Here is a 25,936-nt window from a genome sequence, read left to right as displayed (position 1 = left end):
GCTGAACTGTCCGACATTCACACCTCGTCAACCTGTAATTCAATCACCGGAGGTGTACAGAGTTGTGAGATCGAAGATAACTCCTTATCTCCTCTCCCGCTTTCTGTAATGCATATTCAATGTGATTTCTATTACTGTTGATGGGCGGTTGGCTGATTGCCTGCTCAGGACTTGTGTCTTCCATTCATATCAGGAAGTCGATCGTGACCCCCATTGTTTCAGTTAAACTCAGAGCATTGTCCAGATGTTAAATTTTCCCATTGAAACCAATCATGATTCAAGGCCTCACTGTTCAATGTCCTTTTCAGAGTTAATCATGAGTCAAAGCTTTCATTGTCCAATATCAATCTGTTCTCCAAGAACTGCAGACTTTACTGACTGGCACCTTTTCTGTGCCTCGAAGTTTAACCGTTTCATGCCCTTACCACTGGGCCAAACAGGCTTTCAGCATTTTACAGGGTATTTTAAAAATCTACAGTTCCGCCATGGAGAGTGTGGCAACCTCATTGGAGGACATAAGTCGCCAGACTCAACAGAGCGTGGCGACTCTTCTAAATAGATGGTCTGCTATGGAGGATAGATGGACATCTATTGAGGAGAGACACCAGAGGTACATGGACATCCTCGTTATGAGGATTGTCAGTACAGAGATGGGTCCTAATGGCCCCACTGATGTGTAGCAAGGTGCTCTGCAGCTACTTGCTAGCAGTGAAGTGCGGGCGACCCATCAGAGAGATGTTGGTGGTCGACAACAAGGAAGTGTGGGCTCCTCTCCAAGTGCTCACACTCCCATGCCACTGTGGAGCCCTCAGTCAGAGCCCCAGATTCCTCACCCAACTGAGATGGCCGTCTCAGCCCCTGTACAGCCGCAGGAGGAGCAGACTGTTGCCGAGCCCCCTCAGGCTCCCAAACCCAGAGGACGCCCGCCAAAGGTGTCGAAGCAGGAGCAGCATGAAAGTGAGCAAGGTGCCTCAACATCTGCTGAAGTCACAGGGGGAAGCACCACGTAGGAGCACACATAAGAGAAAGTTAACACACACAGTCACAAGGGTAGTCACTTGGGTGTTTTGATGTAATTCAAAGTGAAGATTATCATCGTTATTGGAATTGTAATAAACAAAAGCAATGGTAAAGATTCAAAGAGTTGGCCTATGTGTGCCCAGAAATGTAAGTGTCACAGTGAGGTGTCAGGGCGCCTTTCATCTGTAATGATGGTGGTGAGAGTGATAGGAACCCACGGTTTATTGTACAGATGGGGTATGGTGTGTTGAGAAGGTCGGCCATACACTCATTTCCATGTGGCAGCCACATGTGTTTGCTTCGTTAACTTAAGCGAATCTGGCATGGATTAGTGCATCCCTTGCCTCACTGCCAGCAATGTGCTCGCGTGCTGGTGGAACTGGCACATCTGCCTCCACAAGATGTCCCTCATCTGCCATCTCCTCCTCCTCCTCCTCTTCCGAAGAGGCTGTGCGCTGAGCCACATGTTCCTCAGGTAGCGGTAAGCCACGCTGCAGTGCAATGTTGTGCAGTGATGCATCTGGTGGGAATGTGGCTGGCATTGTAGCGCTACTCAGCTTCGTTTGAAGGCCTCCTCATCGGTGTCATTAGCCACGTCTTCAGGGGATAGCTCTTGTCTCCAAGTAGCCATCTGGAAAGTTGGGTTGGTGGATTGAAGAGCTGAGGCACAGTAGACTGCCGCAGGATGAAGGAGTCATGGCAACTGCCAGGGAACTTGGCGCAAACATGCATAATGGTTACACACCAGCTGGATGGTAAGGGAGTGGAAGTCCTTGCGGTTGACAAATACAGCTGCGTTGTGATGGGGTGCCCTAATAGCCACATGTGTGCAGTCTACGATGCCCTGCACCCTTGGGAATCCTGCCATATTTGCAAAGCCAACCGCATGCGCGGTTACACTTGCTTCATCCGTGGAGAAGTGGATGTAATTATGCGCCTTTGCAAAGAGGGCATCGGTAATCTGCGTGATGCAAGTGTGTGCAGCCGACTGGGAGATACCGCTGATGTCTGCTGATGATCCCTGGAAGGACCCCGAAGCAAAAAATTGAGTGCGGTGGTGACTTTGACAGCCACTGGTAGGGAGTATCCAACGCTCCTCTGGGCTCCAGGTGTTGGTGCAGCATTGTGCAGATGTCAGCGACTACCTCTCGCGAAAGTCTCAGCCTCCTTTGGCACTGCTGCTCACTCATGTTGAGGAAGCTCATCCTTGGCCTGTAAACCCTGTGTTGGGTTATCTCCTGTGGCGCGGTGCAGCCCTGCGCTGACACCCTCTGCCCTGTGCAGCATCAGGTGGCTGAGGAGAAGGTTGGTGCTCCTGTTGCTGCTGTTGTTGTGCCTGGTTGTGCTGCTGCCACGGCTGCTCTTCCTCCGATTCTGAGGACCAGGATGAGAGGGTACAAATGGTTCCCAATCCGCTGGTATATATCTCAGTTGAGGAATAGATGTTATAAGCGCTCAATCAGTGTGGGGAGAGGGTTTTCCAAGGAGGTCACAGTGCATATGAATCTCAGCTTAAACACTTACAAGCTCAATAGACCTGCAAAATGTGTTCCAACACCTCAAAACACAAAGTTCTGGCATCTGAAAGTCAGCCATGTTACAGGTCTGCTTTTATACTGCAGGAGCAGCTGTCAATAATTCAGGTACTTGCTCAATCTGCCATAATCAGCTGGCGTGTTTGGCACACGACGTGGAACACACTGAAAATGTTCTAAAATGGGAAGAGCCTGGTAAAATGGGATTATGTTGGCAGTTAACAAGCTGTTAACTGCCTTAAGTGCCTCTCCCGCCGCTTGGTGTCGGGTCTGATTGGGACTCCCAGACCTGACACTTTGCAAAGTTGCGTGGAGGCGGGTTGACGGCCGTCAATCAAAACGACTTTAACCTCTGACCCGCCTCCAAATCCGCCCTCTGAGCGCCGGCAAAATCGCGGCCTACATGTATGCAAACCAATGGAAGCAGCGTGCTATAGACAGAGCTAAGCGATCTCACAACCAGCGGATCAGGTCAAAGATCTGAAGTCCTACCACATCCAGTCACGAATCATGGTGGACAATGTTCCTTGTAATTTTTTTGGTCCCTTTAAGTGGCTGCACAGCCCATTCAAATGTTTGCGCATGCACGGTTATTCCAATTGAAGAGCCGGCGATTGGCCTGCATGGGAGTTTCAGATCACTGCGCAGCTTAGCAGGAACATTGGTGGTGGACAATTAAGCAACTAGAGAGGAAGCGGCTCCACGAACATCCCCATTCTAAATGATGGCGGAGCTCAGCATGTGAGTGCAAAAGAAAAAAGAAAGACTTGCATTTATATAACATTTTTCACAACCTCTTTTAATCCAATACTATCCTTAACATCTTTAGTTAGCCATGGATGGATCACTTTTCCCGTGGAGTTTTTATTTCAAGACGTCCCAAAGCATTTTACAGCCAGTGAAGTACTTTTGAAGTGTACTCACTGTTGTAATGTAGGCAGAAGTGATCGTAACCATCATTAGCCAAAAGTGCTGAGTGGATGATACTTCTTGGCCTCCTCCTGAGGAGCCAGCCTTCAACCGATTCAATTCACTCCACGTGAGCGGTACTCCAGAATTAGCCGCGCTTAGCTAAGCTGTTCCAGTACAGTTATAACACTGGCATCTACCATGTGGAAAATTGCCCAGGTATGCCCTGTCTGCAAAAATCAGGACAAATCCAACCCGGCCAATTACTTCCCCATCAGCCTACTCCCAATCATCAGTAAATTGATGGAAACAATCATCTCCAACAAGAGAGAGCAGTACCATCTCCCTTTGACATTCAATGGCATCACCATTGCAGGGTCCCCCAACATCAAAACCCTGGGGGTCACAATGGACCTGAAACTGAACTGCATCAGCCACATAAATGCTGTGGCTTTTAGAGCAAGTCAGAGGCTGGGCATTTTGCAGCAGTTGGCTCAGCCCCTGACTCCCCAAAGCTGTTCTCTCTCACCTACAGGGCACAAGTCAGGAATGTGATGGAATACTCTCCACTGCCTGGATGGGTGCTGTTCCAACAACACTCAAGAAGCTCAATACTATCCAGGACAAAGCAGCCCACTTGATCGGCACCTCATCCACTGACTTAAATATTCACTCCCTCGGCCACCAGTGTGGCATGTCTGTAATGTGTACTATCTGCAGGATGCACTGCAGCAACTCGCCAAGGCTGCTGCTTCAGCACAATTCAACAGAATCTTGGAACTCGGTACCTAACAGTATTGTGGGAGCACCTTCATCACACCTACTGCAGCGATTCAAGTAGAAGGCTGGTTTCTAAAGCTCTTCCAATCCTCAGGCTTACTACTATTCTTTGCAACATTATAAGCCTCTTTTAATTTAATACTATCCTTAACATCTTTAGTTAGCCATGGATGGATCACTGTTCCCGAGGAGTTTTTATTTCTCAGTGGAATGTATACTCGTTGAGAATTTTGGGATTTTTAAAAAATGTTTGCCAGTAGCATTTAGTCAGCTGATCTAAGATGGAGAGTGCTGCATGGAGAAGTGGTATCAGCGTTGATGATGGGTAGCAAAATATGTTAAAAATATGGTGGCATGAATAAAGTTTGTCTTGAGGGACAGTAAGAGGAAGCTAACTTAACTTTTTAATTAAGCAAAAATGGTCATGTGAATGACTTAAAATTTGTCCCAATTCCTAAGTATTTAACCATTGCATAAGCTTTAAATTATTTTAAATTCAAAGAGAACATTGCAGGATTAGATAATAAGGGAAGAGATAAATTTCATCCATGGAATAAATTACAGTGAGATTGAATATGTCAGATGCGCAGCAACAGTCTGGGAGGATTCGGGGAGAATGACTTTAAAATGCTGTTTCCTAATTATATTTTAATGTATTATGCATATTGAGCCTTACTGCACTGTGGGTGATTTGCTAATCAAAATGTAATCGGCTTGACAGAGTCACAGACATGATCGCTAGAGGCAGACAACGGTAGCACTTGTGTGTTGATTGTTACAAATTTTAGGTCTTGGCATAGATATTTTTATGGTTACAGCAGTGCCAGTCACTTCCATTAAAGGTCTGACTGTCTTATGCTTAACGATGTACCCATCCTGCCCAGTATCTAACTATACGAAAGCATATCCCCAAGGTAACAAGAGGATCCCCTTGTGATCTGAACTGGAAAGTTCTGTTTTTAACAAATGTCCTCACATGGGCCTCTCCAATCATTTCAAAGGCGGATCAAGAAAGCACTTGGTAAAATAAGGCCAGATATAAATTTTTAAACTGCTTTATTTCACAGCAAGTGAACATACAGCACAACAATTATGATCAGACTTACTTAATTCAATCAATACAATTTTTCTTGCATAATAATACAAATAATATATACTCTTAACTTCCCCACATCAGTGGGTAGACTGACTTGTCTTAAATAGAGTGGGGGTTAAATTGGATAGCCCCTGAAAATGTATGCGGGGATCCCGATGCATGACAGCCCCATGTCCATTGTTTGAAATGCAGGCAGCACGCCATCTTTGTGCTGCCTGCTCATTAGCATGACTGCTGCATGCAGCCAGTGCTAACCGCACAGTTCATTGGCTGCACGCATCAGCAGGGGGCCCAAAATTATAACTTCCTAGCACTTCTTAAAGCTAGCCTGCACTTCTTAAAGGGGAGGTGCATTGTAGCTGGAGCATGTGCTGGGAGTCATGCAGGAAGTGAATCTGACCTGGGAAATGGTGGAAAATGGCACAACATGGGAGAGAGTGGGCCCCAAGGTTTTCCGATGCTGCACTGGAGGTCTTGGAGGAGGTGGAAAGGAGGAGAGATATTCTGTATCTGCAGGGGGGCAGGAGGCCCTCCAGATGCACAGTCAAAAGGCAGTGGGAGCAGATAACCATGGAGGTTAATTCCAGGAGTCTAGCCCCGAGGATGTGGATGCAGTGCTGCAAGAAATTCAGTGACCTCACATGAGTGGTCAAGGTCAGTGAATGCATCTTCAAATGCCATATCCTACCAACTGCACCACTAGCCTCAGCCACTCCTCAATTCACCAAACCCCTATCACTCACCTACGAACACTGAATATCTTGGAAATATCTGTAATCATGGGTGGACCTGAAACGTTTCCAGCATTTTCTGTTGTTATTTCAGATTTCCAGCAGCCACAGTCTTTTTTTAGTTCATATCCCCACACCTCAATTAGCTTAAAAAAAGGTTTTCAGCCAACCTGAGGTGCCTTTTTGTTGTTTTGAGTTTTACATTCAATATGAATGGTGTGGGCCTAGCCGCCTCTGAAGTGAAAGAAAACATTTAAAGTTATTTTATAGAAAAGAAAAACAGTGATTTGAAATATTCCCGGTTTATCATTAATGTTTACATTTTTGTATAGTTGAAAATAGTTTTTAAGTAGTTTAGTTTATGGTTTAATAAAATAATAGTTACTGTTGATATTTGAGTAGCTTTATTACTGTGCAATAAAGTTGTGCTTCAGTGTTCCAGTATGTGAGCAAAAACATTTATAAAAATAATATCTCTCTGGAATTCTCAGAGCTGCTGGCAGTTTAGTAGATACAAGCTGGACTCTGTAGAAGAGCACAATTTAGATCTCCAGCTTAGAATACATTTTGTTTATAGATACCTTATGGACAAAAAAGTGACACTGAAAGAAAGGGCTGCTACTATGAACTCTGGTCTTCCTCACATTTGCATGAAGCTAGTGCTTTTGTTGGCATTGGGGCGAAAATATGTACAGTAATCTTTTTACCATGTTATCATCATGCAGGTTCTCAAAAACAAGTCCTGGTGTGTGGAGTTTAATAGTTTTGAACTCTGAGTTTGAATCCTTGTGGTCTACCTAGTGTTCTGATACTGCTGGACATTAAATTTCAATCTATATCTTAAAAAATTGAATGTCACTTTATGAGTCACCTGATTGCTTTCCAATGACCCATTTCGTTCAAACTGCATGCCATTTTCTTGCATGCTCATTGAGCATCATTCTCAACGAGTCAACCAACCAGTGGAAATAACAATTATGTTACCGTGGAAGACATCACAAAGCAAGTTCAGGGTGTCAGTATTTTAGTTACATATTTGTTAGCCTTCCCAAGAGATACAGGGGGGATGTGAGGAAAAACCTTTTTACGCAACAAGTGGTGAGGAACTGGAACTCGCTGCCGACGGAAGTGGTGGAAACTGAGACACACAATGTTTTCAAGGGGAGACTGGATAGGCATTTGAGAGAAATAAACTTGCAGGGCTACGGGGATAGAGCAGGGGAATGGGACTGACTGGATACTCTACAGAGAGCCGGCATGGACTCGATGGGCTGAATGGCCTCCTGTGCCGTTATGACTCTATGACTATGACTCCTAGAACCTCAGAAGCCATCACTGCGTACCTTCTTGCCAGCTTTCCATCTTCCACCCTCCGTAAACTCCAGTTTGTCCAAAATCAGCTGCCCCATGTCCTGTCCCACACTAATTCTCACTTGCCCAACACTCCTGTGCTCACTGACCCAAACTGACCTACATCTCCTCCAGCACATTGAACTTAAAATCCTTGTCCTCATCTTCAAATCCCTCCATGCCTGACCCAATCCTATCTCTGCAAGCTCCTCCAATGCCCCTGCATGCTTCGGTCCTCTGACTGATCTTTTTTTCATCCTACCCTTTTGCCCCACCAATGGTTACAGAGCCTTCAGCTGCCTTGATCCTATTCTCACACATTCCCTGCATAAACTCCTCCCCCACTTCACTTCTCTCTCTACCTTTAAAAAGGTAGCAGCAGCAGCAGTGCGGACCTAGGAGGAGCGGTGAGGCGGCGGCGACGGTATAAAGAGAGCCCGAGGCACAGGTAGGCCCCACAGCAGCAGCGGCGGCAGTGCAGACCTGGGAGGAGCGGCGAGGCGGCGGTACCAACTCAGCACCGGCAGAATTTTCAAAGAGTGCCATCCGAAGTCAAAGGTAACATCAGCACAAGGGGAGGGAGCTGGTTGGTGAGTATCTGGTAAGTGTTTTTACTTTTTACTTGGCTTTCTTAAGGTTTTTAAGTGTATTCCAGCTAGGTTAGCAAATTAGAGGTTAATTAGAGGTATGGCAGGGCAGCTCACACCCATGGAATGCACATCATGTACCATGTGGGAAGTCCTGGACACCACCTGTGGTCTGGACGACCACATGTGTGGGCAGTGTCGCCAGCTACAGCAGCTCAAGCACCGGGTTACGGAGCTTGAGTGGCGGCTGCAGTCACTGCTGTGCATCCGCGAGGCTGAGAGCTACGTGGATAACATGTTTCGGGAGGTTAACCCCGCAGCTTAAGAGTGTGCAGGCAGAGAGGGAATGGGTGACTATCAGACAGAAAGGGAGGACCAGGCAGGCAGTGCAGGAGCCCCCTGAGCCCATCTTGCTCACCAACCAGTATTCGGTGCTGAGTAATGGCGAGGGCGATGGTTTCTCTGGGGAGTGCAGCCAGAGCCAAGTCCACAGCACCATGGAAGGCTCAGCTGCACAGGCAGGAGGGAAGAGGAGAGGGAGAGCAATAGTGATAGGGGATTCAATAGTTAGGGGAGCAGACAGACGTTTTTGCGGCCGCAGACGTGACTCCAGGATGGTATGTTGCCTCCCTGGTTCCAGGGTCAAGGATGTCACTGAACGGCTGCAGGGCATTCTGAGGGGGGAGGGTGAACAGCCAGAGGTCGTGGTCCATATCAGTACCAATGTCATAGGTAGGAAGAGGGATGAGGTCCTGCAGGGGAACTGGGAAAGAGGTTAAAAAGCAGGACCTCAAAGGTAGTAATCTCCAGAATACTACATGCCATGTGCTAGTGAGTTCAGAAATGGGAAGATAGAGCAGATGAATGCGTGGCTGGAGAGATGGTGTAGGAGGGAGGGCTTTAGATTCCTGAGGAATTGGAACCGTTTCTGGGGGTGGTGGGCCCTCTATAAGCCAGACGGGTTGCATCTCAACGGGAACAGGACCAATATCCTTGCAGGAGGGTTTGCCAGTGCTGTTGGGGAGGGTTTAAACTAGCTTGGCAGGGGGATGGGAACTTAAGTAGGGAGTCAATAGGGAGGGAAGAAAAACTGGGATTGGAAAACAAAAATGTAGAAAATAAATTGGAAGGACAGAGGAATCAAGGGCTAGATAGTAGTCAACAAGGAGGTTTGCCTGTACTAAATGGTATATACAGGAATCCCGCCCCAACCGCGGTTTTGCCATATGCGGATTTCAAGTATACACTGTTTCCTCTCTGCGACAACTTTTGCCAACCGCGGCAGTGAATTTTGCGTATACACGGTTTTTAATTTAGGATTAAGGTAAATAACATGATTTTATTGCTTTTATATTTTTTATTGTGTTATTTGAACATTTATACTGTATTTGCCAACCACGGTTTTACTAACCACGGGGGTTTTCAGGGACATATTCCCCGCAGTTGGGGAGGGATTACTGTACTTCAATGCAAGGAGTATAGCAAACAAAGCAGATGAGCTGAGGGCACAGGTAGATACTTGGGACTATGATATAGCTATTACAGCGATGTGGCTGAAAGAGGGGCAGGTATGGCAGCTCAACATTCCTGGTTACAGGATTTTCAGACAGGATAGAGAGGGAGGTAAAAAGGGAGGGGGGGTCGCGGTATTGATTAAAGAAACTATTACAGCTGTGAGGAGGGATGATAATTTGGAGGGATCATCAAACAAGGCCATATGGGTAGAATTGAAAAACAAAAAAGGGGCAATCACACTGCTGGGAGTGTACTACAGACCCCCAAACAGTGAGAGGGAGATAGAAGAACAAATATGTAGATAAATTTCTGAGAAGTGCAAAAACCATAGGGCAGTAATAGTAGGGGATTTCAACTACCCCAATATTAACTAGGATAAAATTAGTCTGAAGGGTATAGAAGGTGCGGAATTCCTAAAATGCATCCAGGAGAACTTTTTTAGCTAGTATGCAGCAAGCCCAACAAGGGAGGGGGCGGCTCTGGACTTAGTTTTAGGCAATGAAGCTGGGCAGGTAGAAGGTGTATCAGTGGGGGAGCATTTTGGTGCTAGTGACTATAAATTCTGTTAGATTTAAGGAAGTTATGGAAAAGGACAAGGATAGACCAGGAATAAAAATTCTAAATTGGGGAAAAGCAAATTTTGCTAAGCTCAGAGGGGATTTAGCCATAGTGGACTGGAAACAGCTACTTGAAGGTAAATCAGTGTCAGGGCAGTGGGGGGCAATCAAGGAGGAGATCCGGAGGGTTCAGACCAAATATGTGCCCTTAAAGAAAAAAGGTGGGACTAACAAATCTAGAGCCCCCTGGATGTCTAGAGACTCCAGAATCTTTAGAGGAGTACAGAAAGTGCAGGGGTGCAATTAAAAAGGATATTAGGAAAGCAAAGAGAGAGCATGAAAAATTCTTGGCAAGTAAAATCAAGGACAACCCAAAGACGTTTTATAAATATATTAAGAGTAAGAGGATAACTAAAGAAAGGATAGGGCCTATTCGAGATCATGAGGGTAATCTGTGTGTGGAGGCGGGAGACGTCGGTAGGATTCTTAATGAATACTCACAAAGGAAAGGGACGAAGCAGACATTGCTATCAGGGAGGGAGGAGTGTGAAATATTAGATGAAATAAACATAGTGAAAGAGGAAGTGTTAAGGGGTTCAGCAGCTTTAAAAGTGGATAAATTCCCAAGCATGGATTAAATGTATCCCAGGCTATGAAGCGAAGCAAAAGAGGAAATAGCAGAGGCCCTGACCATCATTTTTCAATCCTCTCTGGCTTCAGGTGTGGTGCTGGAGGACTGCTAATGTGGTACCCTTGTTTAAAAAGGGAGAAAAAGATAGACCAAATAATTACAGGCCAGTCAGCCTAACTTCGGTGGTGGGAAAATTATTGGAAAGAATTCTGAAGGACAGGATAAATCTTCATTTAGAAAGACACGGATTAATCAAGGATAGTCAGCACAGATTTGCTAAGGGAAGGTCTTGTCTGACAAACTTGATTGAATTTTTTGAGGAGGTGACAAGGAGGGTAGATGAGGGTAGTGCGTTTGATGTAGTGTATATGGACTTTAGCAAGGCTTTTGATAAGGTTCCACATGGCAGACTGGTTACGAAGTTAAAAGCCCATGGGATCCAAGGCAAAGTGTCAAGTTGGATTCAAAACTGGCTCGGAGACAGGAAGCAGAGGGTAATGGTTGATGGGTGTTTTTGTGACTGGAAGGCTGTTTCCAGTGGGGTTCCGCAGGGCTCAGTACAGGTAGACTACCCTTTATCCGGACTTCCGAAAACCGAAACCCTCTAAAAACCGTACGACTTACGCTGAACGAAAAGACCTTCGGTTTTTAGAGGGTTCCGGTTGCGGAAGTTCGGATAAAGGGTAAGTCGTGCGCACGACCCCCCCGCCGACCCCCCCGCCAGCCCCGACAACCGCCGACCCCCCCGCGGACCCCGCCGGCCCCGACAACCGCCGACCCCCCCCCCGCGGACCCCGCCGGCCCCGACAACCGCCGACCCCCCCCCCCCGCGTACCCCGCCGGCGCCGACCCCGACTGACTTACGCTGAGCGTCAGCGTAAGTCGTGCGCACGACCCCCCGCCGACCCACCTTCCGAAATCCGAAATTCTCCTTTATCCGAAACTCGGCTGGTCCCGAGGTTTTCAGATAAAGGATAGTCTACCTGTACTAGGTCCCTTGCTTTTTGTGGTGTAGGAATGGAGGTTCCTATCAAAAAGACTGAGTTCGACTCAGGTAATTAAATTAATGAACTTTAATGAAATCAAACGAGTTTAAACTGGAAACTGCGAGAACACATCAATAACAGGTCTACTCTCCTTGAGGGCTCCACGAGGACTGATCCCCTGATCTGGAGAGTGACGTCATGACGTCATCACGTTCTTCCCGCCATTGGGGCATCACGTGACTAACGGCATGAAGTCATCACGTGCTGTAAAGGTAACTAGGCATTGTACAGTCAAACAGTGTAATTAAAGGTACAGGCACAGACAGTAACTACATTGCTGTTAAAGGAATTATGTACAACCGCTCTGAGTCCTTTGGTGGCTCCGCCACATGCGCCCCCCCGAATTGTCTTTAACAGAAAAGGTGAGGCGAGGAGGAGGCCTGATGAGCCTGTCCGATCGACTTCAATACCCTGGTAGAGGAAGTTGACGACCGGTGGACGCGTTGGCAGTCGGTGGCGGCTGAGCAGGCGCGGCGAGCGCAGTCGGGTTGTCAGGTGGCTTTGGTTGATCCGGTGCGGTGGCAACGGGCGGTCGGCCACGTTTGGGTGGTTGAGCGACTACGACAGGGTGGTCCAGGTCCAGGTGAGCCGGCTTCAAGCGGTCCACCGAGATGTGATCCAGTTTCTCTTTGACGTCGACCAAAAAGGATTTGTCACCCGGTTCGATGACGCGGAAAGGACCAGTGTAAGGAGGCTTGAGCGTGTCGGATGAAGACATACTCCGCATTCTTCAGTCCCAGTGGCACGTAGGAAGTCTGCAAACCGTGATTGGACGTAGGTATCGGGGCAAAGCATCTTGCCGCTTCTTGGTGGCGAACGAGTTGCCAGGAGGTGGACCATGGCTCTGTGGGAGAAGGGAGGAAATCTCCTGGTACACGGAGTGGCTGGCCATAGACGAGTTCAGCCGAAGATGATTGTAGATCATCTTTGGGCATCGTACGGAGACCCAACAGTACCCATGGGAGTCTGTCCACCCATCCTGCGCCTTGAAGACTGGCCCGAAGAGAGGCTTTAAGCGACCCGTGGAATCGCTCGCAAAGGCCGTTTGCCTGCGGATGATAGGCGGTGGTGCGATGATGCTTGGTACCGAGCCCCTGAGCTACAGCGTTCCAAAGATCCGAGGTAAATTGTGGCCCGCGGTCAGAGGAGATGTCCGCCGGTACCCCGAAACGGGCGACCCAACAGGAGATGAAAGCTCTAGCGACATCTGCCGATGTGGTGGAAACCAAAGGAATTGCCTCTGGCCACCTAGTGGTGTGGTCCACTATTGTAAGGAGATGAGTATAACCCTGAGAAGGCGGAAGCGGCCCCACGAGGTCCACATGCACGTGGTCGAAACGACGCTCCACAACAGTGAACGCAGCCACTGGAGCCTTGACATGACGCTGGACTTTGGCCTTCTGGCATACGACGCAGGTATTTGCCCAGTCACGGACATCGATGTGCATACCTTTCCAGACGAACTTGGCTGACTTAAGCCATTACGAAGCCTTCATCCCTGGGTGCGACAACCCATGTATGGCATCAAAAACCCTCCGGCACCATGCGACTGGCACTATGGGACGAGGAACTCCCATGGAAACATCGGAAAGGAGCGTGGCACCTGCGGCCAGGAAGACGACGTTGGTCGCTTGGAAGCTAGAGGGAATGGTTCGATATGATTGGACCTCCGAATCCGAAACCTGATCTGCCGCCATGAGGGCGTAGTCGATTCCCAGGTGCACTGCGTGGACCGTCGCACAGGAGAGGCAATCTGCCACCAGATTGTCCTTACCAGACACATGTTGAATGTCTGTGGTAAATTCGGAAATGAACGTCAAGTGACGTTGTTGACGAGCGGACCACGGTTCGGTGGTCTTGGCCATGGCGAACGTAAGGGGTTTGTGGTCGACAAAAGCCGTGAAGGGGCGTCCCTCCAATAAAAAACGGAAATGGTGAATGGCGAGGAAAAGGGCCAGTAGTTACCTATCGAAGGTGCTGTACGTTTTTTCATTTGTTCGGAATTGACGGCTGAAAAACGCCAGCGGTTGCCACGTGCCGTTGACCCACTGTTCTTGCACTGCACCGATGGTGTAGTCTGACACGTCGGTGGTAAGGGCGATAGTAGCACCTGGAAGTGGGTGCGCCAGCATGGTTGCATTGGCCAAAGCGTTCTTGGTGTTGCCGAATGCCTGGATCATTTCAGCTGTCCAGCTGATTGGGTCTTTACCGGACTTGCCCTTGAGTGCCCCGAACAAGGGTTGCTTGAGTTGAGCCGCCTTGGGGACGAAACGGTGGTAGAAGTTGACCATCCCCAGGAACTCGTGCAAGGCCTTGACTGTTGACGGCCGCGGGAAAGAAGTAACCGCCTCAACCTTCGTCGCCAAAGGGACGGCGCCGTCCGATGTTATACGATATCCCAGGAAGTCGATTTGTTGCAGGCCGAACTGGCACTTGGCCGGGTTGATGATTAAACCATGTTGGCTGAGGCGCGTAAAGAGGGAACGCAAATGGGAGATGTGCTCCTCCTTGCTGGCACTGGCGATGAGTATGTCGTCAAGGTAGACAAAAAGGGAATGCAGTTCTCGAAGAACGGAGTCCATTAAACGCTGGAACGCCTGTGCTGCGTTCTTTAAGCCAAACGGCATCCGCAGGAACTCAGAGGCCAAAAGGGGTGATGACTGCGGTTTTCGGGATGTCTTGTGGGTGCACTGGAACCTGGTGATATCCATGTATGAGGTCGACTTTAGAGAAGATAGTATTTCCCGCCAAGTGGGCCGAGAAGTCCTGGATATGCGGGATCGGGTACTGATCTGGAGTGGTGGCATCGTTGAGGCGTTGGTAGTCACCGCATGGCCGCCGGCCGCCGCCTGGTTTCGGCACGATGTGGAGAGGCGAAGACCAGGGACTGTTCGATCGCCTAATGATGCCGAGCCGCTCCATTGTGGCGAACTCTGCCTTCGCAGCTGCGAGCTTGCCGGGTTCGAGCCTTCTACCCGCGCATAAACCGGGGAGCCAGTAGTGGTGATGTGGTGTTCAACACCATGTTTCGTCGCTGAAGAGGAGAAGGTGGGCCTTGTCGGCTCCGGAAACTCCCCGAGGAGCCGCGTGAAGTCATCTGGAGGAGAGAAAGCACAGGCAATGGAACGCGCCACGGAGGTACTGTGGAAGCACGGGATTGAGTGGAAGGTGGCCGCGTTGATCAGCCGGCGGTGTCGGACATTGACTAGCAGGCTGCTGGCACACAAAAAATCTGCCCCTAGGATAGGCTGTGAGACTGTAGCCGTGACGAAATCCCAAAAGAAGCGCTGACCGCCGAAACAGACTTTGACCAGCCGCTTTTGGAACGTTCGAATAGCTGCGCCATTAGCCGCTACGAGGGAAAAATCGAGGTTCCCAGTCTGCGTGTCGAGCTTCGACGCAGGTAGAATGCTACACTGCGCCCCGGTGTCACAAAGGAAACGGCGGCCCGAGAGGGAATCGGTGATATAGAGGAGTTTCCCCGTAGAACCGACGGCCATCGCCACCGCTGAACGCCCATTAGACTTGGTCATCCGTCGCCAGGGACGCCGCCTGCGCCTTCTTGGTTTTTTTTTTTGGCGAGAAACTGCAGGGGGAATGGCAGCATCGTGCTTTCGCACCAAAACGGGTGTGGTAGGAACACCAGCCCGCTATAGGAGAAACCGGGACCGCGTCTGTGGGGGGTGGGCGCCTCGTGGCCGCGCAGCACTGCTGGGTAACCGTGAAAATCTTATCGGCTTCGGCCGCAAGCTTGACGCAGTCAGTAATGTCGGAGCTGGCCAGGGCAGCCTGAACCTGTTCAGGCAGTTGATAGAGGAAAAGCTCCCGGAAGATGAAACATTCCGGGAGCACCCAAGAGCGTAAGCATTTGGCTCATGAGCTCGGACGGTTTGTAGTCCCCGAGGTCGGGCAGCGTGATGAGCCGGCGAGCACACTCCGACTTCGATAGCCCAAAAACCTGAAGCAACCGCGCCTTAATTGCATCATACTTGCTGTCAGTAGGAGGACTACCGATGAGGCTGATGATCCGTGATGCAGTTGCGCTGTCGAGGGCAGAGACCACGTAATAATAACGGGTCTGATCCGCGTTGATGTTCCGGATGGCGAACTGGGCTTCAGCCTGGATGAACCAGGCGTCTGGTTGTTGCTCCCAGAACTGTGGCAGTTTCAGCGTGACGGCGTTCGTGTCCATGTCGAATCTTCCACGAAAATCGTTCGTAGAAGCCGGGGTCACCAATGTAAGAACGGAGGTTCCTATCAAAAAGACTGAGTTTGACTCAGGTAATTAAATTAATGAACTTTAATGAAATCAAACGAGTTTAAACTGGAAACTGCTAGGACACATCAATAACAGGTCTACTCTCCTTGAGGGCTCCACGAGGACTGATCCCCTGATCCAGAGAGTGATGTCATCACGTTCTTCCTGCCATTGGGGCATCACGTGACTAACAGCATGATGTCATCACGTGCTGTAAAGGTAACTAGGCATTGTACAGTCAAACAGTGTAATTAAAAGGTACAGGCACAGACAGTAACTACATTGCTGTTAAAGGAATTATGTACAACCGCTCTGAGTCCTTTGGTGGCTCCGCCACAGTGGTATATATCAATGATCTAGACTTGAATATAGGGGGTATGATTAAGAAGTTTGCAGATGATACTAAAATCGGCTGTGTGGTTGATACTGAAGAAGGAAGCTGTAGATTGCAGGAAGATATCAACAAATTGGTCAGGTGGGCAGAACAGTGTTAAATGGAATTCAATCCGGAGAAGTGTGAGGTAATGCATTTGGGGAGGGCTAACGGAAAGGGAATACATATTAAATGGTAGGACACTGCATAGTGTAGAGGAACAAAGGGACCTAGGGGTGCATGTCCACAGATCCCTGAAGGTAGCAGGCCAGGTAGATAAGGTGGTTAAGGCATCATGGAATGCTTGCCTTTATTAGCCGTGGCATAGAATACAAGAGCAGGAGGGTTATGCTTCAACACTGTAAAACACTAGTTAGGCCTCAGCTAGAGTACTGCGTGCAGTTCTGGACACCACATTACAGGAAATATGTGATTGCACTAGAGAGGGTACAGAGGAGATTTACAAGGATGTTGCCGGGAGTAGAGAATCTTAGCTATGAGGAAAGACTGGATAGGCTGGGTCTGTTTTCCTTGGAACAGAGGAGGCTGAGGGGAGACCTATAAAAGGGCATAGATAAAGTGGATACAGAGGACCTATTTTCCTTAGCAGAGGGGTCAAAAACCAGGGGGCACAGATTTAAAGTAATTGGTGGAAGGTTTAGAGCGGATTTGAGGGGAAATTTCTTCACCCAGAGGGTTGTGGGGTCTGGAACTCACTGCCTGAAAGGGTGGTAGAGGCAGAAACCCTAACCACATTTAAAAAGTATTTGGATGTGTACTTGGGATGCTCTAACCTGCAGGGCTATGGACCAAGAGCTGGGAAGTGGGATTAGGCTGGATAGCTCTTTGCTGGCCGGTACGGACACGATGGGCTGAAATGGCCTCCTTTCGTGCTGTAGCTTTCTATGATTCTATGAAAAATCTTCTCAAAACCCATCTTTTTGATTAAGGTTCTGGTCACCTGTCCATACTCTTCCACCATGGCTCTCTTTTATGCATTTTCTTTTCTTCCCTCTCTGTAAAGTACCTTAGAATATTTTCTATGTTGAAGGCACTCTATAACTGCAAATTGTTGTACCGACATGTTGTGGCAGGTTTCTTGAAATGTTTCATTATTAGTGAACAGAGAACATAGTGGTTAGCACGGTGGCATAGTGGTTAGCACTGTTGCCTCACAGCGCCAGGGACCCGGGTTCGAATCCGGCCTCGGGTGACTGTCTGTGTGGAGTTTGCACATTCTCCCCGTGTTTGCGTGGGTTTTCTCCGGGTGCTCCGGTTTCCTCCCACAGTCCAAAGATGTGCGGGTTAGGTTGATTGGCTATGATAAATTGACCCTTAGTGTTAGGGGGATTAAATACATGGGGTTACGGGGATAGGGTGGGATATGTGTTGGTGTAGGGGTTATGGGGATCGGGTGGGATATGTGTCGGTGCAGGCTCGATGGGCCGAAATGGCCTCTATCTGCACTGTGGGGTTTCTGTGATTCTGTGATTTCTTACCATTATACGGCATTTTTCAAGATTTAATTCCTGTTGATTTTTTAGCGTGGAAAGATTTCATTTTATTTTTAACTTAATTATCTTTTTGCCACCTTTCTCATGTCCTCAGAGATCTAAGGCATCCAGTGAAAAGTTTTCAACAGAGAAAGATTTTATTCAGATTGAAAGTAGTTTTTAAATAGACAATTACAGGAACAGAAATACAAATGTGCTTGAAATATTTTTTTCTCTCATAAGCAACACAATATCCAGGTATATTTTGTAAAATATCTGACAAGTCATTTTTTTAGCTTGCAATTAAAGATGAAGTATGATTTTTATTTAGAATGGGTTTTCATCATTTTTCACAATCACTATAAATCTCTCTCTGTTATACCAGCACTTCTTGTATAACATACAGGGCTAGAAATTCAACTCGGGTGGTGGCACCAAATGGCCGGTATCGTCTGCCCATTATACGCAGCGCTTGATATTCAGTTCCATTGCAGTCACCACCCAAGACAAATTTCTAGGCCACACTGTTTATGACTTACCCGCTCATTGGGAAATTCTATAAAATATGCTTGTTATATTTCCCTTGTTACAACAACCTTTTTGAATGGTTCCTGAAAACAGTGGTTTTCTGTGGTTTTAAATGAAAATTTTAACATCTTGCCAAAGCTCAAAAAATATACAGGATTGCTGGTTTAAAAAATTATCCTTTGTAAACAGGAAATAAATTGTGTGTTTTCAGAATAAATTATATGAATCTGAATTTAGGATTGATGTTTCCATTCACTTAAATTTATGATGACAGAAATACATTTCATTAATTTTCTTTGCGCCATTAAGTGTAACCTGTACAGTGAAAATTAAAGATCATAAAAGTTCCCTTTAGTGAGATTAACATAAGTAGGTTTACACGGCTGTAATAGACCGATTCCACCGTATTAAGGAAAATGACACCATTGTGGCATATCCCTGGTTACTTATATTTTACTAATGACAAGGGATGAACTTGTCTGATGTTATTACCGATTCACTAAAAGGATTACCAACAATAGATAAGATTGAAATTCTTTGTTGGCTTTAATGCAGATAAAAATCCTTGTTTAAATATAAGGAGTTTACTCAACCTCAGATTACAAACTATGTTGTTTTATCCTTTTACAGTACTTCTAATATGTCTTGTTTCTTGTCTTCCTCTTCGACCATTCATATCTCCATCAATTTTCTCTTCCTTTCTTTCCTTTTTTTAAAATTTCTCTCCCTTTGTTTTACCATCTATTCATCAGTGCATTGCAGAAATTAAAAGTCTAAGGGATGACGTAATCAAGCTAAAGACTGTAGCAAACTTGGAGCAAGAAAATGACACACTTCGAAGAAGTCAGCTATTTGTTAAAGGACCTAATGATACCGAGGACAGAGCGATTAACAGATGGGGCATGTATGAAGCCATCAGGTATGAAGGGGGTTGACAAGAACAACAAAGAAGTGTTAGTAAAAGCATCTTTTGGTAGACAAATGTAAAGATGTGTTCTAACATTATCTGTCCTTTTACTAATGTAGGCTTTAACATAGCAGCTGGTTTGCTAAGGCCTAAGTTATTGCAGCAGGAGAGCTGACAAGTTTTCAGGCTGAGTGCTGCCTACAGTTCAAAGTTCATCACAGTTGTTTCATAGCACAGGAAATACATCTTTAGATATTTTTGTATGTTGTACTTATTAGGAGACTATTGATGTACTCTGTGTGTGGTTCATGCATATGTTAATTAAGATAACAGAACTAATGTGAACCTTTCTTTTTCTGATGCAAGTTGCAGATGGCTGTGTTTTGCTAAACTGAAAGTAATATTGATTTTGTATTGTGCTACTTTGCTGAAGTTTGATTTTTCCTATTTATATTCTTGCTTTACCTGTAGACAACTGACATTTGCTATAAATCCTGTGGTAAATTCACTCCCTTTTCTTCTTCTAGAAGCACCTCTCCCACAACATGTCTTTTCAGTGTTTGCTTTTATGTAACGTGAAACAGGTATATAACCTATTTCAAGACCACTTTCTTTCTTTCACCAGTTATATGCTGAACATAATTTGAACCTACCAGATTTTTTAAAACATTGTCTATAATTGTATTTACAGTAGAGGAAGAGGATAGCATGCCAGAAATCCCATTAATATTGAATCAGGGACAGGGACTCAATAAAATTAACGTATGTAAAATAACAGTAATCAAGAAAATAATGGCACTAAAGAATGATAAATCCCCAGGACCAGATGGTTTCCATTCCAGGGTTTAAAGGAAGTAGGTGAGCATATTGCAGATGCCCTAACTATAATCTTCCAAAGTTCTCTAGATTCAGGAACTGTTCCTTTAGATTGGAAAATTGCACATGTCACTCTGCTATTTAAGAATGGTGAGAGAGGGAAACAAGGGAATTATAGATCAGCTGGCCTAACATCTGTTGTCGAAAAGTTGCTAGAGTCTATAATTAAGGATAGGGTGACTGAACACCTCAAATTTTCAGTTGATCAGCGAGAGCCAGCATGGATTTGTGAAAGGTAGGTCATGCCTGACAAACCTGCTTGAATTTTTTGAGGAGGTGACTAAAGTAGTGGACAGGGGAATGTCTATGGATGTTATTTACATGGACTTTCAGAAGGCATTTGATAAAGTCCCACATAAGAGACTGTTAACTCAGGTAGAAGCCCAAGGAATTGAGGGCAAATTATTGACCTGGTTAGGAAATTGGCTGAACGGCAGGAGACAGGCAGTAGGGATAATGGGTAGGATGTGACTAGTGGTGTCCCACAGGGATCTGAGTTGGGGCCTCAATTATTCACAGTATTTATTAATGACTTAGATGATAGCATATAAAGTCATACATCCAAATTTGCCGATGACACAAAGATAGACGGCATTGTAGGTAGTGTAGATGAAAGCATAAAATTACAAAGGGATATCGACAGATTAAGTGACTGGGCAAAACTGTGGCAAATGGATTTCAATGTAAGCAAATGTGAGGTCATCTGCCTTGGACCTAAAAAGGATAGAACCGAGTACTTTCTAAATGGTGAAAAGCTAAAAACAATGGAGGTCCAAAGAGACTTGGGAGTCCAGGTACATAGATCATTAAAATGTCATGAACAGGTACAGAAAATAATCAAAAAGGCTAATGGAATGCTGGCCTTTATATCTAGAGGACTAGAATACAAGGGGGGTAGAAGTTATGCTGTAGCTGTACAAAACCCTGGTTAGACCACACCGTGGAGTACTGTGTGCAGTTCTGGGCACCACACCTTAAGAAAGATATATTGGCCTTGGAGGGAGTGCAGTGTAGGTTTACCAGAATGATACCCAGACTTCAAGGGTTAAGTTATGAGGAGAGATTACACAAATTAGGGTTGTATTCCCTAGAATTTGTTGGCCGGCATGGACACGATGGGCCGAAATGGCCTCCTTCCATGCTGTAACTTTCTATGATTCTAATTTAGAAGCTTAAGGGGTGATCTGATCGAAGTTTTCAAGATATTAAAGGGAACAGATAGGGTAGATAGAGAGAAACTATTTCCGTTGGTTGGGGATTCTAGGGCTAGGTGGCATAGTCTAAAAATTAGATCCAGAAATTTCAGGAGTGAAATTAGGAAACACTTCTACACACAAAGGGTGGTAGAAGTTTGGAACTCTCTTCCGCAAACGGCAATTGATGCCAGATCAATTGTTAATTTTAAATTGGAGATTGATAGCTTTTTGTTAACCAAAGGTATTAAGGGATATTGCCAAAGGCGGGTATATGGAGCTAGGTCACAGATCAGCCATGATCTCATTGAATGGTGGAACAGACTCAAGGGACTGAATGGCCTACTCCTGTTCCTATAATCGTGGCACATTATGACTATCCAGGAACATTCAGCAGAAATTACACTTGACGATCTTTCTAACAAACTCCTTACAAAAGAAAGCTGGTCACAGGACTTTATAACGGCCCAGAAATTTGGGTCGGGGGCTTCCCGTGGGTGTAAGCCCCCGACCTGCACTTACCTTGCGCACCAGCAGTTGAGCTGTAGGGCCCCATGGAATTCCGTTCCGGGGCCTGGCCCAGCTGCCGGCGCGCAGTGCTTGCGTGTCCCAGGGGCGCAGTTAGTGCGATGCGTCCCCTGGGATCATGTGAGCCATGGGCAGCCAATCGGAGGAGGGAAAAGCCCATTCATAAGATTGACAGGAAGACCTGTCAAAACTTATAAATACTACGGCCCCAAAACAGCAGTAAACCTTCAAATAATTTTTTTTTTAAATCACACTTTTTAAATGAACTATAAATTACATAAATTTAAATTATTGTTTAAAATAGTTATTTATTGAAAAAAATAATTTTATATGCTAATGGGGCTAAAAATAAACTTACCTTGCTTTAAAGTATTTAAAAATAATAAACCTGTGGAAAAAATGTTTTAATTTTAATTAATTGACCACTTACCTTGTAAAAAGCAGGCCTTACGCCTGCTTTTTACATTTCTAAATACTGCAGGCTTACGATCCTGGGAAAACCTGCAAAAAAAAAAATGAAGTTCGATGCTCACGCGCAGCCTCTCCTGCGTGCGCGTTCGACCTCTGAACCCCTTCGTTCAGAGGATCGGAAATGCCGGTTTCCCACGCATGCGCAGTGCATGCAGAAAACCAGCACTTCCATTCGGCCTACGGGTGAGTACCCCGTGTGCACTCACCCGTGGAGACCCGAATTTCTGGGCCAATGGCCCAGAAATTCGGGTCTCCACGGGTGAGAACGCACGGGGTGCTCACCTGTAGGCCCAATGGAAGTGCCGGTTTCGTGCATGCACTGCGCATGCGCGGGAAACCGGAACTTCCGTTCCCTTAAAGGAAAGGGTTCAGAGGTCGAACGTGTGCGCCGGAGAGGCAGCGCGTGCGCATGGAACTTAGATTTTTTCAGGTTTCTCCGGGAGGGTAAGTCTCCAGGAGTTACACATGTAAAAAGCAGGCACAAGGCCTGCTTTTAACAGGTAAGTAGTGAATTAATTAAAATGAAAAAATTTTTCCACAAGTTTATTACTTTTAAATACTTTAAAGAAAGGTAAGTTTATTTTTAGCCCTGTTAGAAAATGTAATTAAATTTTTCAAAAATTTAAATTATTGTTTAAAATAGTTATTTTATGTAATTTATAGTTATTTTAAAAATGTGATTTAAAAAAAAATTTATTTGAAGTTTTAGTGATGTTTTGGGGCTTATAGTATTTATAGTTTTGACAGCTCTTCCTGTCAATTTTATGAATGGGCATTTCCCTGCTACCATTGGCTCTCCATGGCCCACGTGATCCCGGGGACGCCATCCTGGGATACGCAAGCATTGCGCGCCGGCAGTTGGAGGAGGCCCAGGAACGGAATACCACGCGGGCCCACAGCTCAATGGCCGGCGCACATGGTAAGTGCAGGTCGAAGGCTTGCACCCGCGGGAAGCCTCCGACCCGAATTTCTGGGCCATAAGCAGCATCGACTCACAGGTCCATGGAACTGTCCAATACATACTTGTGTTGGACAAGTGTGAGGTGGATAGTGACAGTGATTCAGAGGAAGCGCTGGGACTAAAATCCTGGTGAATCGAATAACTAGGGCTGTAGAGAGGGCTTTAAACTAATTAGTGGGGGGGAGGTTTTAAGAAAGCGAAAAATAAAAATGACAGCGGAGAAGGCAATAGAGCAAGATAGCAGTGGGGGAATTAAAAACCAGAGCGTGTCAGGAAGGGACAGAATGTATGATGATAAAGGTAAAGTAGTAAAAGGGGTAAAAACAGGAATAACTTGTCAGAAAACATATTTGAAAGTTCTTTATCTGAATGCACGCAGCATTCGTAACAAAATAGACGAGTTGACGGTACAAATAACTACACATGGTTATGATCTGGTGGCCATTATGGAAACATGGCTGCAAGATGATCATGACTGGGAACTAACCATACAAGGGTATTTGACAATTCGGAAGGACAGACAGGAAGGAAAGGGAGGTGGGGTTGCTATGTTAATCAAGGATGGAATCACTGCAATAGTCAGAAATGATATTGGGTCAAAGGATCAGGATAGTGAAATAGTTTGGGTGGAGATAAGGAATAATAAGGGGAAAAAGTCACTAGTGGGCATAGTCTATAGGCCTCCTAACAGTTGCAACTCTGTTGGTCGGAGTATAAATCAGGAAATAGTTGGGGCTTGTAATAAGGGAACAGCTATAATCATGGGGGATTTTAACTTTCATATTGACTGGACTAATCAAATTGGGCATAGCAGCCTTGAGGAAGAGTTCATAGAGTGTATTAGGGACGGGTTCCTTGAGCAGTATGTAACTGAACCAACCAGGGGGCAGGCAATCTTAGATCTGGTCCTGTGTAATGAGACAGGGTTAATAAAAAAATGTCCTTGTAAAGGATCCCCTTGGAATGAGTGACCATAATATGGTTGAATTCCAAATTCAGTTTGAGGGTGAGAGAGTTGGATCTCAAACCAGCGTACTGAGCTTAAATAAAGGAGACTATGAAGGTATGAGAGTAGAATTAACTAAAGTGGACTGGGAAAACAGATTAAAGTGTAAGACGGTACAAGAGCAGTGGCCTACATTCAAGGAGATATTTCACATCTTTCAAGATAAATATATTCCACTAAGGAAAAAGGGGAGTAAAAGAAAAGACAGCCATCCGTGGCTTAGTAAAGTAATAAAGGATAGTATCCAACTGAAAACAAGGGCATATAAAGTAGCCAAATCAAGTGGGAGGATAGAAGATTGGGAAGCATTTAAAAGCCAGCAAAGAATAACTAAAAGATTAATTAAGAAAGGGAAGATAGATTATGAAAGTAAACCAGCAAAAAATATAAAAACAGATAGCAAGAGTTTCTACAGCTATATAAAAAGAAAAAGGGTGGCTAAAGTGAACGTTGGTCCCTTAGAGGATGAGACCGGGAAACTAGTGGTGGGGAACATGGAGATGGCAAAGACGCTGAACAAATATTTTGTATCAGTCTTTACAGTAGAGGACACTAAAAATATCCCAACACTGGACAAACAGGGGGCAATGGGGGGGGGGGGGGAGAGGAGCTAAACACGATTAAAATCACTAAGGAGGTGGTACTCGGTAAAATAATGGGACTTAAGGCGGATAAATCCCCCGGATCTGATGGCCTACATCCTAGGGTCTTGAGAGAAGTAGCGGTAGGGATTGTGGATGCATTGGTAATTATTTTCCAAAACTCCTTGGACTCGGGCAAGATCCCGGCAGATTGGAAAACTGCTAATGTAACACCCGTATTTAAGAAGGGAAGTAGACAAAAAGCTGGAAACTATAGACCAGTTAGCCTAACATCTGTGGTTGGTAAAATGTTGGAGTCCATTATTAAGGAAACAGTAACAGAGCATTTGGATAAGCATAATTTAATAGGACAGAGTCAGCATGGTTTTATGAAGGGGAAGTCATGTTTGACAAATTTGCTCGAATTCTTTGAGGACGTAACATACAGGGTGGATAAAGGGGAACCAGTGGCTGTAGTGTATTTGGACTTCCAAAAGGCATTCGACAAGGTGCCACACAAAAGATTACTGATCAAGATAAAAAATCACGGGATTGGGGGTAATATACTGGCATGGGTGGAAGATTGGCTATCTAACAGAAAACAAAGAGTTGGGATAAATGGTTCATTCTCGGGTTGGCAATCAGTAACTAGTGGTGTTCCGCAGGGGTCAGTGCTGGGACCCCAACTCTTTACAATCTATATTAATGATTTGGAGGAAGGGACCGAGTGCAACATATCCAAGTTTGCCGACGATACAAAGATGGGAGGGAAAGCAGTGAGTGAGGAGGACATAAAAAACCTGCAAAAGGACATAGACAGGCTAAGTGAGTGGGCAGAGATTTGGCAGATGGAATATAATATTGGAAAGTGTGAGGTTATGCACTTTGGCAGAAAAAACCGTAGAGCAAGTTATTATCTAAATGGAGAGAAACTGCAAAGTGCTACAGTACAAAGGGATCTGGGGGTCCTGGTGCATGAAACACAAAAAGTTAGTATGCAGGTG

At 45.9% G+C, this 25,936-nt stretch overlaps 1 protein-coding gene across 1 annotated transcript in view; it reads left to right on the top strand.

Annotated features, from left to right (window-relative positions):
* The window catches only part of LOC147110665 (coiled-coil domain-containing protein 154-like), a 158,297-nt gene that overhangs the window by 119,037 nt on the left and 13,324 nt on the right, over positions 1-25,936 (top strand). The window contains exon 13 of the mRNA XM_086002249.1: positions 19,162-19,328. Within this exon, the coding sequence (XP_085858375.1) occupies positions 19,162-19,328 (167 nt within the window). The remainder of the gene's footprint in view (positions 1-19,161; positions 19,329-25,936) is intronic.

The sequence above is a fragment of the Somniosus microcephalus genome, chromosome 11, assembly GCF_052327205.1.
Source record: "Somniosus microcephalus isolate GS21.2 chromosome 11, FLI_Smic_1.0, whole genome shotgun sequence".
NCBI classification, from domain to species: Eukaryota; Metazoa; Chordata; class Chondrichthyes; order Squaliformes; family Somniosidae; genus Somniosus; species Somniosus microcephalus.
This window is presented reverse-complemented; position numbering and strand designations above follow the sequence as displayed.